Source organism: Zeugodacus cucurbitae, chromosome 2 (assembly GCF_028554725.1).
Source record: "Zeugodacus cucurbitae isolate PBARC_wt_2022May chromosome 2, idZeuCucr1.2, whole genome shotgun sequence".
Classification (NCBI taxonomy): Eukaryota; Metazoa; Arthropoda; class Insecta; order Diptera; family Tephritidae; genus Zeugodacus; species Zeugodacus cucurbitae.
Genome location: NC_071667.1, coordinates 55488643 through 55512677, shown reverse-complemented (window position 1 = coordinate 55512677; position 24035 = coordinate 55488643). Strand labels below are relative to the sequence as shown.

General features: G+C 32.3%; 3 protein-coding genes across 5 annotated transcripts; 2 read left to right on the top strand and 1 right to left on the bottom strand.

Moving 5' to 3' along the window:
- The first annotated feature begins 917 nt into the window (after positions 1–917).
- On the top strand, positions 918–1375 carry LOC128922055 (uncharacterized). The gene is made up of 2 exons (XM_054231461.1): positions 918–1197; positions 1256–1375. Exons 1-2 carry the CDS (start codon positions 982–984, stop codon positions 1373–1375), a joined length of 336 nt encoding a protein of 111 aa, XP_054087436.1. The 5' UTR covers positions 918–981.
- Positions 1376–11598: 10223 nt separating this feature from the next.
- LOC105209472 (pyridoxal phosphate homeostasis protein) lies at positions 11599–13224 on the bottom strand. Its single transcript, XM_011179887.3, has 5 exons — positions 12995–13224; positions 12712–12924; positions 12270–12417; positions 11962–12203; positions 11599–11869 (listed from the first exon to the last, which is right to left on the bottom strand). The coding sequence occupies exons 1-5, from the start codon at positions 13082–13084 to the stop codon at positions 11798–11800; spliced, it is 765 nt and encodes a 254-aa protein (XP_011178189.1). The 5' UTR covers positions 13085–13224; the 3' UTR covers positions 11599–11797.
- Positions 13225–14451: 1227 nt separating this feature from the next.
- On the top strand, positions 14452–15389 carry LOC105209471 (uncharacterized). 3 transcript variants are annotated; one of them, XM_011179884.3, is made up of 3 exons: positions 14452–14758; positions 14825–14918; positions 14964–15389. In XM_011179884.3, the coding sequence occupies exons 1-3, from the start codon at positions 14606–14608 to the stop codon at positions 15239–15241; spliced, it is 525 nt and encodes a 174-aa protein (XP_011178186.1). In that variant the 5' UTR covers positions 14452–14605; the 3' UTR covers positions 15242–15389. The 3 variants fall into 3 exon arrangements, with proteins under 3 accessions (XP_011178186.1, XP_011178187.1, XP_011178185.1); XM_011179885.3 differs by having other exon boundaries at positions 14453–14758; positions 14994–15389; XM_011179883.3 differs by having other exon boundaries at positions 14453–14758; positions 14825–15389.
- The last annotated feature ends 8646 nt before the right edge of the window (positions 15390–24035 follow it).

The window sequence follows — 24035 nt, the reverse complement described above, 5'->3', positions numbered from 1 at the left end:
ATGTATTATAAAATATGATTAATGTGTAAATAATTTACAGTGGGTCTTCCATAACTCGAGCTTCTATAACCCCAAGATTTCCATAGCTCAAACTTTTAAATTGGCAATAGCGTTTAGAAATTAAATTTGATACAAATTTCCTTAACTCGAAGTTCTCCATAACTCGAACCCTAGAATTGGCAATTGAAGTGCAATTTCATACAAATTTCCTTCCATAAATCGAACTTTTCGGCATATATATATATATATACAATATTTAAAATTTTACTATCGAGGCAGATTTTTAAATTTTAAATTTTATATCAAAGGCACGGAATACAGACGTCAAAAGTGAATAAATAAAACTGTGTATAAATCCAAATTTTCAAGGTTTTTGAAAAATTTATGTTTTAATGAAAATTCTATAACTCGGAAGTTTTTTTGTGGATATAGTTATTCGAGTTAGAGAAGTTCCACTGTACCCAGCAGATTTAAAAGCGAGATCTCCTGAAAGGAGGAATGAAGGAGTCCTCCTATTGACCTCTATTAGGAGCAGTAAGGGAGATTTTTTAATTTTGTTCTTATATTGTGTTTTTTTTTTATATTTTATTTTAGTGTTGACCTCTTTTTGTCATCTTTTAGGAGCAAAAAATGAGATTTTATACTTCTATTGTGATTTTTTTACTTCATTTCAGTATTGATCTCCTTTTGTCCCCCTTTAGAAGCAATAAAGGAGATTTTTTAATTTTTCGTAGCTTAAAAATCGTACTTTTGATTCAAAAATTATAATTTAACGGGAAATAATAACTGTTAATTTTTGTCTTCAAGCAATTGTTCATTTCAACTGTGTTTTTTAAAGCGTGCAGACGTAAGTGTTTTACATATATATTGAGTATTAAATATTTTAAATTTATAATTAAATGTACTCTAAAAGGCATTTAAAACGCCTAGTGAGTAAAAAATTAAATAATTTATATAAAAAACAAAATAATAATACACAAAATGAAAATGATGTGGAAAGTGTTAATGAAATTGAAAAACATGGAACAAAGAATACGGAAGCTAGAGAAAAGATCGGCGCAGAACACTATACTCCTGGAGCGGATTATTGACATATTTCCACCGATGAAGATTGAATTAATGATATTTCCTATTAAAAACATGAATGATTTAGCATCTACAGAATCCTTGCTTTTGAATAAGCCTGAGGCAGAAATTGTGAGTATGATAAAATACATTTGATAAGATGTTACTAAACAGTTTGAGTTTATTATAGGTGGCGTATCTGAAGCAAAAATTTTCAAAGAGACCCCTATCAAAAATTTTGGATGAAGTGATTGCGGAGTCCCTGCACTTTAAAGTGAATTGGGATGGAGCCAAAAAAAAGTTGCATTGAAGAATTATGCATTTAATTAAAAAACTTTAATAAAAAATAATGTTATAAACATTTGTTTCTGTTAAAATAATTGCAGGTTGAAAATAATATAGGATTTATCATAGAGATCTCCTATAGTAGTAATCATAGAGATCTCCATTAGGTTAAAAGGAGTACTCCTGTTCCAATGACAGCAATGTTAACAAGTAAGGAAGGGCTAAGTTCGGGTGTAACCGAACATTTTATACTCTCGCAATTTATTGATGTAATTTTATAAAGACAACACAATTCGACCCATATATTCGGCATAAAGTTCAATAGAATAACGAAAATCATCATAAATAGTATATGGGGACTGAGGTAATTCCTAAACCTATTTCACTCGTTTTCACCACCAAGATACAATGTATCGAAGACTATACGATCACTTAATTTAATATTACTTATAATTAGGTATATAGGATCTGGGGGAAGTTATGACCCGATTTTTACCATTTCAGGTACAGAGAGAAACTGTTATAAGAAAAAAATTCAGAGGGAATGAATTACATTAAAATATCTGAGGGATTTACCTATATTTTCGGTGAAAAATTAACCTTAGGCACTGAGTTCTTCATGTTTGATATCAGGGGCCTTGAAAAGTCATGGTTCGATTTTGACAATTTTTCCACAAGTGATGTCACAGCTCAAATACAGTATTTGTGTAAAGTTTTATTCCGCTAGCTTCATTGGTTCCTTATGAATACATTATAAAGTGAACGAATCAGATGGAATTCAAAATTGGGTTATATGGGAAGTAGACGTAGTTGTGAACCGATTTCGCCCATATTCCACCCGTGTCATCAGGGTGTCAAGAAAGTGTTATATACCGAATTTCATTGAAATCGGTCGAATAATTCTTGAGATATGGTTTTTGACCCATAAGTGGGCGACGCCACGCCCATTTTCCATTTTGTAAAAAAATCTCAGTGCAGCTTTGTTCTGCCATTTCTTATGTAAAATTTGGTGTTTCTGGCGTTTTTCGTTAGGGAGTTAACCCACTTTTCGCAATTTTCAACCTAACTTTTGTATGGGAGGTGGGCGTGGTTATTATCCGATTTCTTTCATTTTTGGACTGTATAAGGAAATGGCTAAAAGAAACGACTGCAGAAAGTTTGGCTTATATAGCTTTATTGGTTTGCGAGTTATATACAAAAAAACTTATTTGAGGGCGGGGTCACGCCCACTTTTCCAAAAAAATTACATCCAAATGTGCCCCTCCCTAATGGGATCCTATGTTCCAAATTTCATTTTCATAACTTTATTTATGGCTTAGTTATGACACTGTATAGGTTTTCGGTTTCCTCCATTTTGTGGGCGTGGCAGGGTGCCAAGGAACATGTGTTCTAAGTTTCATTAAGATATCTTAATTTTTACTCAAGTTATCGCTTGCACGGACAGACGGACAGACGGACGGACAGACATCCGGATTTCAAATCTACTCGTCATCCTGATCATATATGTATATATAACCCCATATCTAACTCTTATATTTCTTGGTGACACAAACAACCGTTATGTGAACAAAACTATGATACTCTGTGCAACAGGTTGCGAGAGTATAAAAACGAGTATACAATTTTACGTGTATTTATACACGAGTATTAGGAGTAATAGGGAGTATAGGATATCTCCTAAAAGATTAATCCAGGAGATCTCAAACGATCATCCTAAAATCTGCTGGGTATATACATACATTTATATGTATTGTCATGTTCAAGGCGTTTGTTTTAATTGGGAAAACATTGCTGAATAATGATGTCAGTTTTCCTTTAGTTTTTGGCGGGTATGATCTTAAACACAGAGTTTATATTTTAAACACTTTAACTATACTTTTAGTTCTTAAACAATTAAATTTATATTTCTTTTCATAAAAACTTATTTTTAGCTGTCGAATAATATTCATATAAAAGTCTTTTAGAGTTCTTATAGCATAACTTTAAGGGGGGGTATGGGATAACGGGCCAAAAAAAAGCGTTTTTGAAGATTTTTTTTGAGAAAACTACTGAATATTTTTATTATCATATTATTCAGTGACATTTCAAATATGTTTTACAAAAAATCAGTTTTACAAAATGTCGAAAATCAACGAAGTTGCAGCCACTTGAAGTAGGCACTCAACGGAATTCCGCACATTGCGGTGTCCCGGATATAAGATCGTAGAATCATCTGAAACACATGGGATAAAAAAAAATTAGTTCTTTAGAAGTATATCTCCCAGCCAACGGTGCCCTTTTAAAAGAATTTTTTTTTTTTAATTTTTTCAACGGTCGGTGAAGGTAAAAAGTACATTTTTAGCCCTAAAAATGCGCCATTTTGTGGCTGTAAAATCGAATAGAAGCAAAAAATAAATAAAATGGGACCGTTGGCTGGGAGTCAATTCTATGTTGCACAAGTGTGCAAAATTTCAATATGATCGGTGAATAACTTTTTGAGTTATCGTGGACACCGACTTCAGAAAAGGCGTTTCGAGAAAAACGCGTTCAAAGTTTTGGGATTCGTCAAATCTTTTTACATATTCGTGAGCACTTGGGCCGGTGGTGACTTCCATCGTTCTCCGAATGAGCTGAAATTTTGAGACAACATTCTTAAATAGTTGTACATTCGATTTAACAAATAAAAAAAAAAATATTTTTAAAAAAATTTTATCCCATACCCCCCTTAATTATAAGATGGACTACTGAACTTTAGAAGAACCATAAAAACAAATAAAATATAACTTTGTCAGTATACTGACAACAAAGTTTATAACAAAAACCATTTAATTAACAAAATTGTTGTTTAAAGTTGACATCAGTTTAAATGACGTACGAGAAGAAGGGTATAATTTATTTAAATTTAGACATACTGAGTTTAATTTGAATTCAGTTCTAGTAAGATCAACTTCTAAAGAGTTAAACGGGATCGGAGCTGCAGTTTCAATTTCAATTGTAGCTAATATTTCTTTGTTCTCAGTGCATGTATCTAGTATATTTTATTTGGTAGTTCCCGCCTAGCAACCGTAATAAACATTCAAAATATTGGGTTGAGCGGATAATCACACTAAAGTAATTGTCTATGAATATACAACGTATGTATGTATATACATACAAATGCCAGCATGCATCTTATAGAAGTAATTTGAACCATATCTGCTTAGCTGGGGCCTGGTATTTGTACTTGGAAAGCTAATTGATTTAAATCAATCAACTAACTGAATCTTATTTTTGATTTTTTTATAATAAAATTTTATAATAAACAAGTAAGGAAGGGCTAAGTTCGGGTGTAACCGAACATTTTATACTCTCGCAATTTATTTATTTAACTTTATTTATATTATGTAATACACAATTTGACCTACATATTCGTCATATATGTATATTGTATAAAGTCCATTGAAAGTTGGAAACCATAATATATATGGGGCCTTAAAAACCTATGGTCCGATTTCGGCGATTTTTAGAATGGGGCTGCCACACTATTTGTGCAAAGCTCTGCACCGATATCTTCACTAGTGCTTACTTTATATATTGTAAAGTAAACGATTCAGATCGTCTTCAAAGTTCTGGTATAAAGGAAGTAGGCGTGGTTGTGAAGCGATTTGGCCTATTTTCTCAACATATCATTGGGATGTAAGGAAACTATTACAAACCAAGTTTCATTGCAATCGGTCGAGTAGTTCCTGAGATATGGTTTTTGACCCATAAGTGGGCGATGCCACGCCCATTTTCCATTTTGTAAAAAAATCTTAGTGTAGCTTGTATCTGCCATCTCTTATGTGAAATTTAGTGTTTCTGACGTTTTTCCTTAGCAAGTTAACCCACTTTTAGTAATTTTCAACCTAACCTTTGTATGGGAGGTGGGCGTGGTTATTATCCGATTTCTTTAATTTTTGGACTGTATTAAGAAATGCCTAAAAAAAACGACTGCAGAAAGTTTGGTTTATATAGCTCTATTGGTTTGCGAGATATGTACAAAATACCTATTTGGGGCGGGACCACGTTCACCTCCCCAAAAAAATTACATTTAAATATGCCCCTTCATAGTGAACTCCTTCATACTAAATTTTATTTCAATAGCTTAATTTATGGCTTTATGTGTTTTCGGTTTTCGCCATTTTGTGGGCGTAGGAGTGGTCATATTTTGCTCATTTTCAACCTTCCTATGGTGCCAAGTTTCATCAAGATATCTTAATTTTTACTCAAGTTACAGCTTGCACAGACGGACGGACGGACAGACAGACATTCGGATTTGAACTCCACTCTTCACCCTGATCACTTTGGTATATATAACCCTATATCTAACTTGTTTAGTTTTGGGTGTTACAAACAACCGTTATGTGAACAAAACTATAATACTCTCTTTAGCAACTTTGTTGCGAGAGTATAAAAATTTTATAAAAATCGATTGTAATAAAAATCAAAATACAAAAAAATTGTAATTAGCATATATAAAATGTTAAAATACTTCTAACAAACCAAAGTCTTTCTATACATATTTTTTTTTTTACCGTTATCACAGATAACATAAAATTTCTATCTCAGTACCATACTCATGTATATCGTGGGTATTTAAATTATTTCTTACCCTACCAATTAGGCTAAATATTTTCAGTAATTCTGTGAAAGGTGAATTTTCTATATATAGCAGGGCTTTTTGGCATGAGATCGTTCTCCTCTACTTGTTTACTGCTAGTTTTTATTTATATTTTTAGATCATTCAATAAAATGCCTGCATACATACAAACATACTCACATATTTGTGACCAATAATAGTGTAAATTTAATTTGATTTCCTTTTTTAAACTATTTTTAGAAATATCATAGTTATAGTATTTAAAAACTCGATAATAATAATGTCAAAGATGGATAAATTGAATTTTCTCAAGCATACGATTATCAATCATTACCAATTTACCTTAAGAATTGTATAGACACAATGGAATTTTTAGGCATTTACCAGCTTACAAGTGGTAAAATAGTTTTTTTTTACATAAATGTATGCGTTAATGCTTTCCTGTACATGTGTATGTAGTAAAATATATATGTATGTATATAATATAATATATACGTTTGTCTTCGTATAAGCGTAAAAACAAAATAAATTTGGGTGAATTCCACCAAAAGTGCACACTCGTACATATATAACAGCAGATTTTCAAGCATAAATAAATACACTGGCAAAAGGCCAATTTAGAATTTCTTCAAGAGATGAATCAACAACTAAATAATAGAAAAAAAGGTAAATTTTTAGCAATGCTTATTAGGTGCCCAGAAAATATTTATGTCGGGACACAGATGAAGATGCCTACAGTCATCATCAGCTTGCAAACTTCCGCATAAATTGAAATATCTTTATATATTTATATTTATGTATATATATATGTGTGTATTTTGTTAATACATATAGTACTTACAACTATGGTGGGCATTTGGGCGACCTTGTTTAATATTTTTGTGGAATATGTCTGTGTAGAAATACAAAAAGTGGATCGTAGCCACAGTATTCTTGGAAACCACGGTCATTCAAATAAAAACTGTTGTAAATAGAATATACATATGTAATAATAATATGAGTGTACTAAAACTCTGTTAAAAATCGTATAAATAACACTGTACAAAACTCGGTTGGGTATTGGACTAAACTTAATTTTAATGGAAGATTGAGTGATAAGTAAAAAATGTATATTCTCCGATTTTCGAAGTTACCCTCCAAAGTCGAAAGATTTGGTTTCGAAGTACGAATACTAGTTTTTTTGTTAAAAAAATATTATTAATTATGGGATATACAGTGGAACTTCTCTAACTCGAATCACCATAATTCACAAAAAAACTTCACGTTAGAGAGACTTCGAGTTATAGAATTTTCATTAAAATTTATTTACTGGGAGATTGAGTGATAATTATAAAATGAATATTATCCGATTTTCATAGTTAGCCTCCAAAGTCGAAATATTTGGTTTCGAAGTTCGAAAAGTAGTTTTTTGGAAAAAAAAAATATTATTAATTATGGGATATAGTTACTATACAACTCAAAATATGGATATAATCTTCATTTCCTTGTTATTTGAATGGAGTATAAACAAAGTTACTAAGAGTTTTGTAAACATAACGGTTGCATGTAATACCCAAAATTAAACGAGTTAGATATAGGGTTATATATACCAAAGTGATCAGGGTCACGAGTGGAGTTCAATTACGAATGTCTGTCTGTCCGTCCGACCGTCTGTCCGTCTGTGCAAGCTGTAACTTGAGTAAAAATTGAGATATCTCGGACCACTGCCACCGCTCACAAAATGGCGGAAACCGAAAACACATAAAGAGCCATAACATAATAATAAAGTTATAAAAGAAAAAATTGTTATCTCCTTTCGATATTTCCATATATGTACAGGCTAAAAATGGAGGAAATCGGATTATAACCATGCCTACCTCCCATACAAAGGTTATTTCAGTAAGGAAAAACACCAGCAACCTGGCATACTTATACTACAGTTTGAAAATTCGCGAAATCGGTTGACAACCACCCTATTTTCCCTATACCACAATTTTAAGGTCCATATGATTCGTTTACTTTACAATCAACGACGATGATTTCGTTCCTCCTCCATAAGGAGTGAATTGCAATTCTTTCTTTCTTGGGAAAATCAAATATGGAGGCACAAAAGATCCGACAGCACTCATATATGTTATAATCGTTGTAAGCAATGAGCGTTCCGCGGAAGTCATGGCGCCTATTTGTCTTTTTCCTTTTTGTACAATAACCTTTGGTTGCCGGGACTGCTCTACTGACAGCCCTGTTTCGTCATCGTTCCAAATACGAGTTGTCAGCAAGTTGAAAAACGAAGACACACTTTGACGTGTGAATCCTTTTGCACGGTCAAAAGAAGTGCCGGTTGGTGAACGCAAGCTCAATATTTTCCGATGTCATTTACAAAATCCGTATAACCAGTCTTCACGCGCACATTTGGCCAAAGCTTTGAATTTCTTAGGAATATTGTTTTTTAAGACTAAGACAAAGCCGGTCTCACCAGGATTGAAAATTGCGATTGCATCTTCAAAGAGTATCTTACAATGTCACTCTGTATTTCTATTTCTGCTAAACAATTTTTTTCTGACAAAGTTTTGTTGCGAGCAGCTCCTCTGATGATTCGTGGCTTCTAGCCATACGCTGCGATATTGTGAACTTCGTATATTTTTGAGGCCAGTAGAATACCAACTTCCACATTTCTTACAGCTGGGCATTATTATTGTATGATGTAACTCTAAAATTAAAATATTAACCACAATAACATAGGGCTGGTACACTATACCAAATTGGCCTGACACTAGTGTACTATATTAGACGCTTTTGTCTTGTCTATTTTATTTAGTTACTAGCTTTTTACCCGCGGCTTCGCCCGCAGTGGAGTCATTAAATAAGTATGAGAGATAAAGAGTAAGGGTATAATAATAGAAATGAGTCAATATGATAACTAAATTTGATTGTTTTGCTGAGATCAACAATTTTAAAAAATTACTACAGACAGAAGTTTCAACACTTTAATATATGCTTATTGAAATGCAACAACAAATGTTAAAATATATTTCACCGTAACACAAATAAATAATTCTGAATTCTAACAATTTAAAAAAATAAAATACAAAGTATTAATTTAAGATATTTTTGTAGACAATGTTATAAGTTTTCCTGTCGCGTGCAAATTTGTGTAAATTCCTGGCACTGGATACATGTGAACAGGCTACATAAAGATGACCATGAGAGAAGCATGGGTTTTCTAAATGCACTCCTGCTACCTGTAATGTTTGTCCTTGTGCCTTGTTTATAGTAACAGCAAAGCTAAGCTTGACGGGAAACTGAATCCTTTTAAATTGGAATGGAAGGTCAGTGGGTCATTTCCCTTACCGACACCTGTTAAAATAGTAGCCAAGTATGTTTTGTCCCAATTTTGTTATCCGTAGCTTTGTTCCATTACATAGCCGAGGAGCATCTAGATTTCGCATAAGCATTACTGGTACATTTAGTTTCAATTGAAGTTTATGTGACGGGGTGTACCGATAGTTCAAGTGAATTTAAAAACTCCACAGGATATGAAGTACTTAGTTCCGTATCCATAATTGTATCCATTGACAAATATTCCTTCATTTCTCCCTGAACCTCGTTTGGTGCTAATATTGCTCTTGCACACAACCACTGATCACTACACAAATTTTGTTGTTATTCCGGAAAAACATTAGCAATGACATCCACATCATTTTCTACTAAATTACAAAATTCTCTTGACAGTGATATGTAGCCTTCAGCGTTAACGTCTAAACAACCATCATCAATTTTCAACAACATTTCTGCGTAAAGTCCTGAATCCACGTCATTATGAAGATGCACCCTCATATTCGTTTTCAGGCGGAGTTTTTAACTGTCGACCATAAGCTTGACGATTTAATGCACGCTTGAATTTCATCTGCTGGTGTCCCCCTCTGAATCACTGGGAGGGTTTGACGGAAATCACCAGCCAATAAAACTACCATGCCTCCCATTATATCTGTACTATCTCGCAAGTCCTGGAGGGTCCGGTTTAAAGCTTCTATAGCCTTCTTGTGAGACATTGTACTTTCATCCCACACTAAAAGATTGAATTCTACCTCGTGAACTATTTTTACTAAAATTACAGATGGGCGAATCTTCCTGTGCCAAATTCAATGGTAATTTTAAAACGGAATGTGCCGTACGACCGCCGTTTAATAGCGTCGCGGCAATACCTGACGAAGCTACGGCAACTGCTATTTTTTGGTCTTTTCTGACGGACATTAATAATAAGTTAAGTAAAAACGTTTTTCCAGTTCCTCCTGGTGCATCGAGAAAGAAGAGTCCACCACTACCGGAGTCTATTTTACGTAAAACTTGATGGAAAACATGATTTTGCTCTGGAAGTAATTGAGGCACTAATTCTGTCACTTGATGTTGCAGTGCTATGAAATCATAATCTAGCTCTCGTGCAATTCCATTATCAAAATCATCCATATTGTCTCGTCGAGGGCTCGACATTCAAAAATCATCTAATTTTTTTTTTAATATAAAGTACCCTATGTTGCTTCTAGTACCTTCAAGAGTACACTGTTTCATGATGATCGGTTCAGTAGTTTTTGCGTGAAAGCGTAACAAACAAACTTACATTCGCATTTATAATATTAGTAGGGATTTTTTATTCAAAAGCTCACTTTCTTTAAAACTTTTCTGTTTTAATTTAATTGCGATAAGTTATTTATCTGTTAAATAACTAAGTTTCTTAGGAAAATCCGTTATAACCTGAAAAAATTACTTAATGTTGTGTCTTCATAAAAACTCTACCACGAGCAATCCCGTGTTTTTTTTTTGGAATTGAAAGAAAATTTGACAACTTTCGGAAGTGTCACCAACTTTCATCTACTCTTTCCAAATTTCACAGCTTTTGTCGTAATAGGCGTTCCCACAGAGTACCTAGTTTAGGAGAAACGCAGGTGTACCATAATACCCGAAGTTACTCTATAGTATAGCATCGCCCGTCTAAAAATCGGTGAAATATCTCAGATATTCTAAAGAATTTCACAATGGTGTGTCTCTGTGCAGAAGATGGACAAAATCTGGACAGTACTTCCTCCAGCCCCAAATACCTCATATACTGATTTTCGAAGGTCCAGTGGACTTTATACCGTATATATCGTTTTATATATAAGATATCTTAGCAAAATTAAGTGAACGTATAATCTTGCATATAATGTAGCTTGCTGACGGAAATGAGTGAAAATGATCTCAGCATTACACCTGCTTCCATGTGCTATAAATAATGATTTTCGCTATTCTGATGCACTTAATGCCGAATATATAATCACAATTGTGTTTTGTATTGCGAGAGTATTAAATGTTCGGTTACTCGCGAACTTAGTCCTACCTTGCCTGTTTGATACATAATTCCTTCGTTTTTTTGAAGATCTCACTTTGACACTTCATAGATTCTGTTATATAAGCTTGAATTAAGCGATTTACGCTTTTCAATTCAAACAACACTCGATAACCGTTACAACAACAAAAACCGATTGTTACCTTATGGCTTTTCAAGTGAATTTATACTTCGAAAGTTTATTATTTATAAAAAAATCACTATTATTTTAAATAAATGGTCTCTTCTCAATTATCAAACAATTTTATTTATATTTGCTTAATTAAATTAGCTTTTTGATATGCCAATATATATGTATATATGTATATATATTAGTAACACTTGGAACTTTTAAACACATTACACAGTTTATTATAACAATGGTTATATAACTTTACAACTACAAAAACATCATATTAAGTCCAATACTTATTTTTAACATTATGTTATGGAAGTTGGGAAGTCAAAGTTTTAAAATATATTCACATTCAAAGCAAAAAATCAGTCCATTAAGCATTCTTTTTCGCACGAAAACCGAAAATTGCACTTCCAACACGTACAATGGTGCTGCCAGCTTCAATCTTAAGTAAATTGAAAATCATAATGTAAGCATGTGATTGCAAAATATCGCTTAAAAAAGTGTAAACAAATATAGTGAAAACATAACTCTTACCGCATTTTCGAAATCATCCGACATGCCCATGGATACCTGCACGGCCTCTGGTGCCAAATTATACTCTTCGCATATTTGTTTGTGCACATTTATCAGCGAAATAAAATCGGGATTCGGTCCAGTTGTATAGTCAAAGCCAAATGCGCCAATAGTCATAACACCTTCTAATTGCAGATTTTTTAGATTGTCTTTTATGTACTTGTACAGTGCTGGAGCTTCGCTTGGTGGCACGCCATTTTTAGCTGATAAATTGAGTTTTTAGTTAATAAGTTGTTAAATATTATTGGTTACTAAAATTGCTTTTTTACCTTCTTCACCACTAGTATTGATTTGTATTAAAACTGAAAGTGGTCTTTTATCAGCACTTTGGAATTTTTCCCAAGCGGTGTTTAGTCCATTGGCCAATCTTTCGTTGTCAACAGTTTGAATCATATATAGATTGGGTAGTTTGAGTACCTGAAATTTAATAATAGCGATTAATATAAATTTAATACCATTAATTAACACACTTTATTTTGATAATTAATATAATTGGGGTCAAGGGTCAATGCAACAGTTTCACAGCTGATATTTAGTAAAACAGTCTTAAAACTATTTTAATGTCTTCATTACGATAAAGGATGAGATTTTTTGCAGTTCTATACAAGAGTATCAAACAATTTATATATAAGCTCAAGATAGAACTCGGTATAATATGGACAGACGTATACGTTTATTACACTTTATTTTACTAGACCGCATTAGACTTACTTTATTGATTTTGTTATTCTGAAGATGTCCAATAAAATGCCATTTAATCTCCGGACAATGTTGCAAAATATCGGGATGTTGCGCCTTTTCCACCAACTCCTGCACGTAGTTTTCACCGAAATGTCGCTGACCAGCCTCGTAGGCTTCGATGATCAATTCAACCGGCTTTGTTTTGCTAACCGCTACCAGCTGCGGCTTCGGGTGTGTAATATGCTAATGTGAAACAATTGATATAGAGATTAGTTCAAATAGTTCAAATTTAAATATATTTAAAGCTGTTTACCGTCGGCCGGCGTGCATATGCCTCATCGATGCGTTTTAAAATGCATTCTATGCCCGCTTTGACATTCACATCCGACATTGCGCGTATCATAGAGTTCAAACGTTGTATGGAAATTTTTATGCAACGTTGATGATTACAAGATTAGTTAAACTCTTAAAAAGTAGTAAAAAATATAATTGTATTAGAAATAAATGTTATCAGTAATTTACGATAAATAAATATGAACTTGAAGGCGTAAATGTCAAGATAAACCATTAATCAGCTGTTTGCTTATGACAGCGTCATCTGTGGGTGAAACTTTAAGTAGCCAGCGATACAGGCAGCTTTACATCGAGATGTCGCACTATTATTGTTCTGTTAAAACAGTTAATAACATAGAATACAAATGCTATGTTTCCATGAATATAATGTTTTTGATATTTTTGTAAAATTATTAAATTAATATTAGACCTTTTACTTCCAAATATTATTTTGAAACACTTTTAGATATTTCCGAGGGACATTCGTCATTGTAACGTTATAGTTATGTTATTTAAAATATTTTTATACCCTGAACAGGGTATATTAAGTTTGTCACGAAGTTTGTAACACCCAGAAGGAAGCGTCGGAGGCCCCATAAAGTATATATATAAATGATCAGTATGTTGAACTGAGTCGATTTAGCCATGTCCGTCTGTCTGTCTGTCTGTATATATACGAACTAGTCTTTCAGTTTTTAAGATATCATTTTGAAATTTTGCAGATGTTATTTTCTCTTCAAGAAACTGCTCATTTGTCGGAACTGCCGATATCGGACCACTATATCATATAGCTGCCATTCAAACTGAATGATCGTAATCAAGGGCTTATATGGAAAACTTCCGCATTTTACTACATATCTTCACGAAATTTGGTGTGAGTTATTGTTCATAGAAATAATTTAATCTCCGAAAAAAATGTTCAGATCGGTTCACTATAGCATATAGCTGTCATACAAACTGAACGATCGGAATCAAGGGCTTGTATGGAAAACTTCCGCATTTTACTACATATCTTCACGAAATTTGGTGTGAGTTATTGTTCATAGAAATAATTTAATCTCCGAAAAAATTGTTCAGATAGGTTCACTATAGTATATAGCTGCCATACAAACCGAACGATCGAAATCAATGGCTTGTATGGAAAATTTTCGCATTTGACGTGGTATCTTCACGAAATTTGACATGGATTACTGCTTAAGGTAATAATATAATCTCCGAAGAAATTGTGCAGATCGGTTAACTATGTAACCTTAATGTTTCTAGCAAGCAAACCGGCTGAAAAGAATTAGTAAAATGTTTTCTTTTTTTGTACTTACTTTTTCTTACGTCTTCAGATTTGCTTAAACACATAGTTACTAAAAGAAATGCACTTGTAAAGGGTATATTCGGTACAGCCGAAGTTAACGTTTTTTCTTGTTTTATTTATTTTTTACAAAACACAAAACTAAAATTCGAAATCAATTCCAAATTCGGTTAGACACTTATAAAAAAAAGCAAAATAAATAAATAAATTTCTCTTCAAAAAATTCGAAAAAAAACTTTCAAAATTTCGCAGTTTAGTGCTTGTGGTATAAATAAACCAACATCAATTATGGCGAACGCCGTAGAAAATGTGGTTTACTGTCTGAGAACAATCATCGTTCGAATAACGCTGGGGCCGATTTCATTCGTTTTCCTTGAACTTTCAAAATTTGTCTTAGTATTGGTGTTAGCCTTCTGGATAGCGATTGGCATTTTTATGATGGTATAACTATCTTTTACCACTTAATTAATACAACACTCACTGTGCCAGTTTAATATTGAATTTCAGTGGGAAAGCCTTATGCCTGAAGCGGCCGGTCGTCTCTCGGCGGCAGCCGCTGCAGTTGTCGCCAATTCGAGTGGTCTTATGCCGAGTACTGAAGGTAAGGATAATGCTAATGAATCGGGCACTTATCCATTTGTTGTAGATTTGCCAAAGACTGAATCGTCCACTTTAGAAACAATAATTAAAGATGAGACATTGCTAACGGCGGCGGAGGGGAAAAGTTCTAGTTTAATTAAAGATGAACCTCCAAGAGGATCAGCTAAAGAGGAAGCTAACAAGTCTGAAGAAAAAAGTCCCAGTATACTTAAGAATGAAGCAGAAACAGCTAAAGAGGCTGAAGTGGCGTCTACAGCAGGTACTGCTTCCAAGCAACCTTCAGCAGCAAGTGAAGTTGGCGACACCGAAAAACCGGCTGCATGAAAAATTTTTGAATTTTCATCAATATTATATATAAAGACGGAAACAGAAAACGTACAAAAATAATCTAATTTGTTTGGTTGATTTGAATTTTGGGTAACATCTTGAAAAAGTTTCATAATAAAAGTCCAGGAATATTTGTATAAACATATTTGAATGAATTTATTTAGCCCAATTCAGCTGAGTCTGATGTTGTTCCCGATATTTGTATGGAATTAATAAGCATATATATACACTGTTTAACTCAGAATTCGAGTGTTTTATCCGAATTGCTTCATAATTTCATAAAAGATGCGTTCCTTCCTTTGATGCGTTTATTGAAGTTATACTTCTTATACGACTTTGGAAAAGGTTGCGATAATTGTTTAACGCTTCAGTGGAGAGGGAATAGCGTTGAACAAATAACGCGAGAGAGAGAGTGAATGAGAGTAAAACAGAGAACTTAAAGCACTTGCCATGCTTATGCTATTTGAGCAATTCTTGTTTTTGTAGAATGCCTCGCTCATTTGCAATTGCAAATATGCAAGACCATTTGCACCAGATTGTGAATTGTCCTAGTATACATATATATATAATAAGTACAGTACGCATATGTATGTTTGTATGCTTGCGCACTATTTTTCTTTCGTTTCTGTTTCATTTCTGCGAATTCTCAACTATTTTGTGTGACTTTTGGTTGAAATACTCTGCGTTAGCCGTTGAAAAGTTTAGACTTCACAGGATCATTTCTGTAGACAGTGTTTATTTACTAATTAATTCGTTTTCTATATAATACAATATTATGTTATAAATATATATTCTATATAATATAATATCACTAAGAAGTATAACTTCTTCCGCGCGTAAGGACTCCACGCACCAGTTTTTTTTTTATTTGTAAACCATGTAATCTCTTCTGGCAAAACATTAATGAAAAATTTGCTTCAATTTGTTCGCAATCACATTTGTAATATCACAGCTAGTGGCAATTACTGATATTTCAAAATTGAGTAAAATAGTCATAATGAATTAATTAATTAATTAATGTTTTTTTTTTTAATATTATTTAAGACAAAAACAGGTGGCAACACTTTTCAAAAATATTATAAACTTATTTAAAACAATTATTTTGATACAAAAAAATGCGATTTTCATTGTTTTAAAAATTTAATTCTCTATACATTCAAAAGGGTGGCAACTCTTTACTAAAATATAATTAAATGGAAGCTTAAATAAACACATTAAATTTGATAGCCACATTGGGTTAATCAATTAGTTTATTCTTTCAATTTAATTTAATTTATTAAGAAAGATTTCAAACAGGTGGCAACACTTTTCAAAAATATTATAAACTTATTTAAAACAATTATTTGAATACGAAAATAATGCCATTTTCATTGTTTTAAAAATTTAATTTTCTATAAAATTTAAACGGTTGGCAACCCTTCTAAAATATATTTTAATAGATAATAGATTAATGATAGTCACATTTCGTTAATTAATTTTATTTATTCTTTATATTTAATTTAATTTAATAAAAAAAATTAAAACAGGTGGCAATACTTTTATAAAAAGTATTGTAAACTTCTTTGTAAAAAAATATGATGATACCCAAATAATGCGACTTTTATGTTTTAGTAATTAAATTTTCCATAAATCTTAAACGGGTGGCAACTCTCCACAAAAACATATACTGCAACACATGTTAAATTTCTTTAGTTTGGAAACCAACCTACAATATTTTTGCAATTACAAAAATTTTATTAATTTAAAAAAATATATCAAAATATTAAATAAGTAATAAATAAATTTTTTAAAATGTTTTTTTTTTTGCCACGAATTAAGTCGATACCCAAATTGCATTATTACTTAGATTTAATAGAAACAAAATTTAAATTAGTGACAGACAACCTAGTTTTCGTTTGAAGCTGAAAATACAATTCTTCATTAATTTAAACAATTTAATTGAGCTAAGAAAATATAGACAGTTGGCAACTCTGCAATTTTTTTTAGTTTAAATAACGTTATTTTGAACGTATGAAGAAAATTATTCAAACCGAATCAGCGCGCAACATGGCAAGCGTGACGGAATTTCGTTGCGTCACGCAATTTCGTTGCATCTTATCGATAGGTGCATATGTATTGTTTGTCAACTTGACATTTTCAACATTAATGAATTGATATCAGCTTGGTTGACATCAAAAAGATGTATGTATGTACTTGAAATCAATGCTCTCAATATTCATATTTACATATTTACATGCATATGCGTATGTATTCACATTGTATGTATGTATGTATGTATTTGCATCACGCTTAGAAAAATAAATGTGACCCTTATGACTATTAATTGTGAAGTATGAACGAATAAACAGGTGATCATCAAAGACACACACACACATGTACATTAAAACAAACTTATATATGTATGTCTGTACGTGCTCACAAGCATACGCAATAGCATCGTTATTGCGATACGAAAAGTTGTACGAAAATCTAGAAAGCATACACAAGAGCAGACGTTAATGAATATAATTAAAAACGTGAACAATATTAAAGTGAGTAATATAACAGTACATACGAGTACGATATGCAGGTAGATGGGCGGACACGGCGAAGTACAAATTAAGCAAAAATGTGTGTATTTGTAGATTTATAGTGTTAACCCTCGAATTAGGGCATAGAGTACAATTTTTTTTATTGTTGCGAGCGTAAATTATGCCCGAAGAGGTTAGATGACAACATTAATTGCTAATTGCCTCATAAAGTAGGCTATTTTTATTTGAAATATTTTTGTGTGTAGAAAAATGTAACAAGAAAGGGTACAAAATTAGAAAACAGTGTGGTTTTTGAAATATTACCGTTTTTTGACTGAAAATACCGAATTATGGCGGCAAAAAAATTGAAAAAAATATTTCTCCCATTCTTGGATCACAGTTGACAGATTATAGATGTTTTGGAATGTCATGTAACCATTTTCAACATTCGATCGATTCATTGGATCCACTGACGTATTTAATATTTTTTTATTTTTTACAAAGTATTTCTCAGCACTTTTAATAATATAAATAACAGTATATGCATATATAATAGTATATAATGTCTTAATAATTGAAGATGCATATGTATATGAAAATCCAATCACTCCGAGACCCATATTCAAAACCCAAATTTTTACAAATATACCTTTATAATAATGTTTGCATGTAAAAATGATGAAAGCTCTATGGGAAACATTTCGTCATGCCCTTTCAATCAATGAATTTCAAATAATGCAATATTTGTGGGTCAAAAGTGTGTAATGTCCGGCGTACGGTATATGGACCACAAGTCAATACACATTTCGACAGTTCAATGTATTGGCGTTCAAAAGACAGGTTTCTGCGCATGCGCATGACTACTTGCATGCTGCCATACTTATGTATATATGTAGTTGTGTGCTGTTAGTTGTTTTGGTTTTTTTTTTTATTTTTTACTTTTCGCTTTTAATATTTTCCTGCTGCTTTCTTTTCTTCGGCCAACAGAGAGCTTCTTTTTGCTTTTATTCATTGAAAAAATGCTTCAGACTTTGTTTGTATGTCTTTTTGGAGGTTTGAATTTGCGAACTATATGAGTTTACGCTCGTGTACAAGTGTCTATATGTATGTATGTATGTATGTATGTATGTTTATTATTCTAATGCCAAACAGACGTTATGTCTCGATGTGCTCCGTAACTTTGACTTTACAAGTACTTAGCAACATAGCTATACATATGTACATACATACTTAAACATAGTTATTGTCAAATTAATATTTCCTCTTTTTATATTAATGGAGACTTACATACATACATACATACATACATATGTTCAAGTATGTGTCCAGTGGCAAAGTCGTTGAGTGTGGGAATGCTGCCGAAGTGACCAAATTGTCGAAAGAAACATGTTTCATTTCAGTGACCCTGTCCTTCAATAGATCTAGGATAACTGTCGCATGATTTGAAAATGTGAGGAAAGGGGAAATTGAATATTAACTAAGTCTACAATAAGATTACTTGATTTTAAAATGAATAAGTAAACAATGGATCGGATGTAATCGAAGTTGTTATACTTTCAATTCAATCATTTAATTTTATTATGATAGATAAGATATAATTTGACCTATATATTCGATGAAAGTCCTCTAAAATAGCGAAAATCATTGTATATAGTGTATGAGGGCTGGGATAATTCTTGGACTAATTTCAACTATTTTTGGTACCAAGCCACATTATATTAAAAATTAATTTCACTTAATTTTTCTTAAATATTTTACATGTTAATCGATATTTACGGTATAAATTTCACCGGTTGTTTCAAAACTAAAATATTAGGTATATGGGAGCTCAGGAAGTTATGTCCCGATTTAACATATTTTTGGCACAGAGAGAAGAAACGGTTCTCTTTTGAATCTCTTTAGAATATCTGAGAGATTTACCGTTATTTTCGCTACAAAGATATACATTGGCACTGAGGTTTTCGATATATGGAGCCGTGAAAAGGTATAGTCCGATTTCGACAATTTTTAAATGAGTGATGCCACCACTCAAATGTGTTGTGTTTGGGTTAAAAATATCTTTGGTTCTTGATTTATATACTGTAAAATGAACAGAATCAGATGGAATTCAGACTTGGTTGTCAACCGATTTCGAACATTTTTACATCCATAACATTATAATGTCAAGAAAACCAAATTTCGTTGATATTGAGTAGTCGAGTAGTTCCTGAGATGTAAGTACCCCTTTCCTATAAACATATCAGCCCTTAGTTCCCATGTACCGAAAATTAAATGATCAAGTTTTTCGAATGATTTCTTATTATTACACTATAAGGCAAAATCGACTCTTTTTTCTTGCACGATTTTCGAAGTTAGCCTCCAAAGGCGAAATATTTGGTTTCGAAGTTCGAAAAAATTATTATGTTTAATAATTTATTAATTACAGTATATAGTTACTTAAAAACCCTTAATTTAATGTATAAATTTTCTCGTTCAAGCTTATATGACAGATGCTATGAAAGTTCAAAATTTAATCTTCGAAAAAAATAAACAATGTTTATATCGAACAAGTTGGGAAAGGCTAAGTTCGGGTGCGACCGAATATTTTATACTCTCGCAATTTATTGATGTAATGATGTCGGCATAAAGTCCAATAGAATAATGAAAATTATCATATATGGTATATGAGGGCTGATGTAATTCCTAAACCGATTTCAATAATTTTCCCTACCAAGCTACATTATAGACTATGTGCCCACTTAATTCTGCCAAGATATCTCACATATTAACCGATATATGCGAAAGAAAGCCCGCACATAATTAGGTATATGGGAGCTAAGGGAAGTTCTGATCCGATTTTAATCATTTTTGGAACAGAGACACACAATTAGGAGAAAAAAATTTCCTCTGAATTAAATTAATCTGTCTTATCTTATTAAATTAATCTTTATATCTGAAATATTTTCGGTGAAAAAAACCCTTAAGCACTGAGCTCTTCATGTAGATATCCGGGGCCTTGAAAAGTTATAGTCCGATTTCGAAAAATTTTCCATAAATGAAGCCACAGATGATATACAGTATTTGTGTAAGGTTTTATTCCGCTATCTTCATTGGTTCCCTATGTATATATTATAAAGTGAACGAATCAGATGGAATTCAGAATTGAGTTATATTGGAAGTTGGCGTGCTTGTGAATCGATTTCGCCCATTTTCAGGGTGTCAAGAAAATATTTCATACCGAATTTCATTAAAATCGGTCGAGTAGTTCCTGAGATATGGTTTTTGACCCATAAGTGGGCGATGCCACGCCCATTTTCCATTTTGTAAAAAGATCTGAGTGCAGCTTCCTTTTACTATTTCTTTTGTAAAATTTAGTGTTTCTGACGTTTCTCGTTAGTGAGTTAACCCACTTTTAGTAATTTTCAACCTAACTTTTGTATGGGAGGTGGGCGTGGTTATGATCCGATTTCTTTCATTTTTGGATTGTAAAAGGAAACGACTGCATAAAGTTTCGTTTATATAGCTTCATTGGTTTGCAAGATATATACAAAAAACTTAGTAGGGGCGGGGCCACGCCCACTTCCCCAAAAAAATTACATCCAAATGTGCCCCTCGCTAATGCGATCCTTTGTACCAAATTTTACTTTCATAACTCTATTTATGGCTTAGTTATGACAGTTTATGTATTTTCGGTTTTCGCCATTTTATGGGCGTGGTAGTGAACCGATTTTGCCCATTTTCGAAAGCAACCTTCTCATTAAGATATTTCATGTTATCGATTGCACGGACAGACATCCGGATTTCAACTTCACTCGTCATCCCGATCATTTGAATATTGTATGTATATGACCCCATATCTAACTCTGTTATTTCTGGGTGATACAAACAACCGTTATGTGAACAAAACTATAATATACACCATTGAATTAAGAGGAAAATGTAGATTATATCCATATTTTTGATTTTGTAGTAGCTATGACATATATTTTTTTATGATATATATATTTTTCCTTGTCCGCCTACTGTGGACTTTAATAATGGCTATCTGAATAGGTATTCAATTTATTTTCGAATATTGCACAGTTTGACAGCCAACATACACATATACTTGTCATTATCTAACTGTTTCTAACGGTTTCTTTATACATTAAACTCCATTAATTTTATGATTACTTGAATTCATTGTGCAATTGTAATTAACTCTTTGTAATTGTTTCAACATAAATATTTTACGAGGCATCTCGTATTAGCAGTGAATGCATGCTGAGTAAATACATTTGCGGATAATTTCGTATTTCTCTTCATACACAAGTGGACGCAGCAGAAGGAGTATGGCAAAAAACTATTAAATTTTTTTGTCTATTTAACAACTTTATTATTTTTTTACTATTAGGGTATCGTTTTAAAAATATTAATAAATTATTTAAAAAATATTAAAAAAAAAACTAAAGTGTTGTAACAATTAAAGGTGTGAAATGGCCACTTAATTTTCAATTGAAGAACTCTAAAATGCTGCAAGAAAATATTATTAAATTGAAAATATTGGTGGATGTATCACATATGAATTTAGAGAAACAAAGTAGTAGCAGCGAAACTGTTAACTTTGCAGTCTTCACACATTCGAAAACACAAAAGGCATGCAGAGAAGTAATTATTTTGTCGAAGTAATGAAGTAATTGAAAATAAAAGAAGAATGCATACATACAAGTGCAAATTGCAAATTTATGATTTTTCATTACTTTTTTAATTTTCTCAACTTCAGACATTTCGGCATTCTAACAACGATCTTATGCAAATTTAGCAACTCTGTTTGTGCATAAAAACAAATCTTAATATACACGTTATATGAAATGAGAAGATTAACTAACAGCTAACTGCATTTGTATGTATGCATGCGTTACATTTTCAATACAAAAGAATTTCTGCGTCTGAATTTGTAAGCTTCCGTTTGGAAGGCCATTTTGGCAATCGCTTTTTTATTTCTAAAATATTAAATACTGTTAAATGCAGGCATTTGTGGTGTAAAGCATTGCAAGGTCGCCAAATCTATTTTTGGAACTAGAGATACTACGAGTATCATACACAAACGTTTAAATGGTCCAACTACCACAGCAGCACTAACCACGCGCTGACTTAATTCATGGTTAACTTTAAATGAATTTGTAATTAGCATACTAAACTCGATATCTAATCAAACTAGTTGCTTATGCCTACCGCTTACATTTGTAGATTTGTTGTTTTTCTAATTGAAAAAGAATGTCAACTTCTTTTGTCACTGTCAAAATTTGGGTTGTTCTAGGCGCAGTTAGGCAGTCGAACTGAATTCAACCAGAAATGTTATTGTCTTCGTTTGTGACTTTGAAATTGATTGATTATTATTATTATTAAGTATTATTAGTAAACAAATTAAGTAAGAAAGAGTGGTTAAGTTACGAAAAATTTAAATTAATTAAATTAAATTTTTAAGAGATATTTAAACCAAAAATTAATCAAATTTGGAGCTAAAATTATGGTAAACGGTCCTCATTACCATTGCGCAGAAATTGAGTTTGTTTGATGTCTGGTTTAAATCTAAAAAATATCCAAAAGAATTTTTGAGAGAATAATCATATTCCTATGCATATATATTTTAGGTTAGTTTAGTTTCGTATCCTCTTCTTAGTACGAGGTTTTTTAATCGCACCGTCCACCTATGTAATACTCTGAATGTAATCATGTAAAACTCAAACAATGTGTTTAGATAGCAATTTTATATTTGCGTGTCTATTTCGGTAAAATTTTGGACTTTAGAATAGAAAATGTTGTATTTGTTTTAACTTGTCCCCTTGACAACTATGACCGACTGATATCTAGTCACTGGAGTGCACTGGAAAGCACCCTTTAGATCTAAGACTGGATCACTTCAAATGTTCTAACCCAATATAAGAATATAGAACATCTCAGAATAAATGATTATTTCATTAGTTATGATAAATAATATATATAGAGTGATCCATTACGAGGTTCCCTACTTTTTTAAAGAAAAAAACACAGATAAAATTTCAAATTTAATGGGGGATGTTTATTATCATTCGAAAGAACATTCTTTGGCATGTATTTTTTAAATATTATCTCTTTCAAATGCTTGCAGCGGCAAATGGACCATCTGTTGAGTCCAATTTTCGATGACTGTTTCGAGCATTTCGACTGGTAATTGGCGAATGACACGCGTGATGTCTTGCTCCAAGGCCTAAATCGAAGCGGGATTATCCGCAAAGACTTCAGATTTTACATAATCCCTCTGGAAAAAGTCTAACGGTGTG

Bases quoted from the DNA above. Each gene is read 5' to 3' on its own strand.
- LOC128922055 (XM_054231461.1), top strand. From the start codon at position 982: ATGAAAATGATGTGGAAAGTGTTAATGAAATTGAAAAACATGGAACAA. The intron at 1,198-1,255 runs GTGAGTATGATA...AGTTTATTATAG, and splicing joins ATAAGCCTGAGGCAGAAATT to GTGGCGTATCTGAAGCAAAA.
- LOC105209472 (XM_011179887.3), bottom strand. From the start codon at position 13,084: ATGATACGCGCAATGTCGGATGTGAATGTCAAAGCGGGCATAGAATGC. The intron at 12,418-12,711 runs GTAAGTCTAATG...ATTAAATTTCAG, and splicing joins AGAATAACAAAATCAATAAA to GTACTCAAACTACCCAATCT. The intron at 11,870-11,961 runs GTAAGAGTTATG...AATTTACTTAAG, and splicing joins CGGATGATTTCGAAAATGCG to ATTGAAGCTGGCAGCACCAT.
- LOC105209471 (XM_011179883.3), top strand. From the start codon at position 14,606: ATGGCGAACGCCGTAGAAAATGTGGTTTACTGTCTGAGAACAATCATC. The intron at 14,759-14,824 runs GTATAACTATCT...ATTGAATTTCAG, and splicing joins CGATTGGCATTTTTATGATG to TGGGAAAGCCTTATGCCTGA.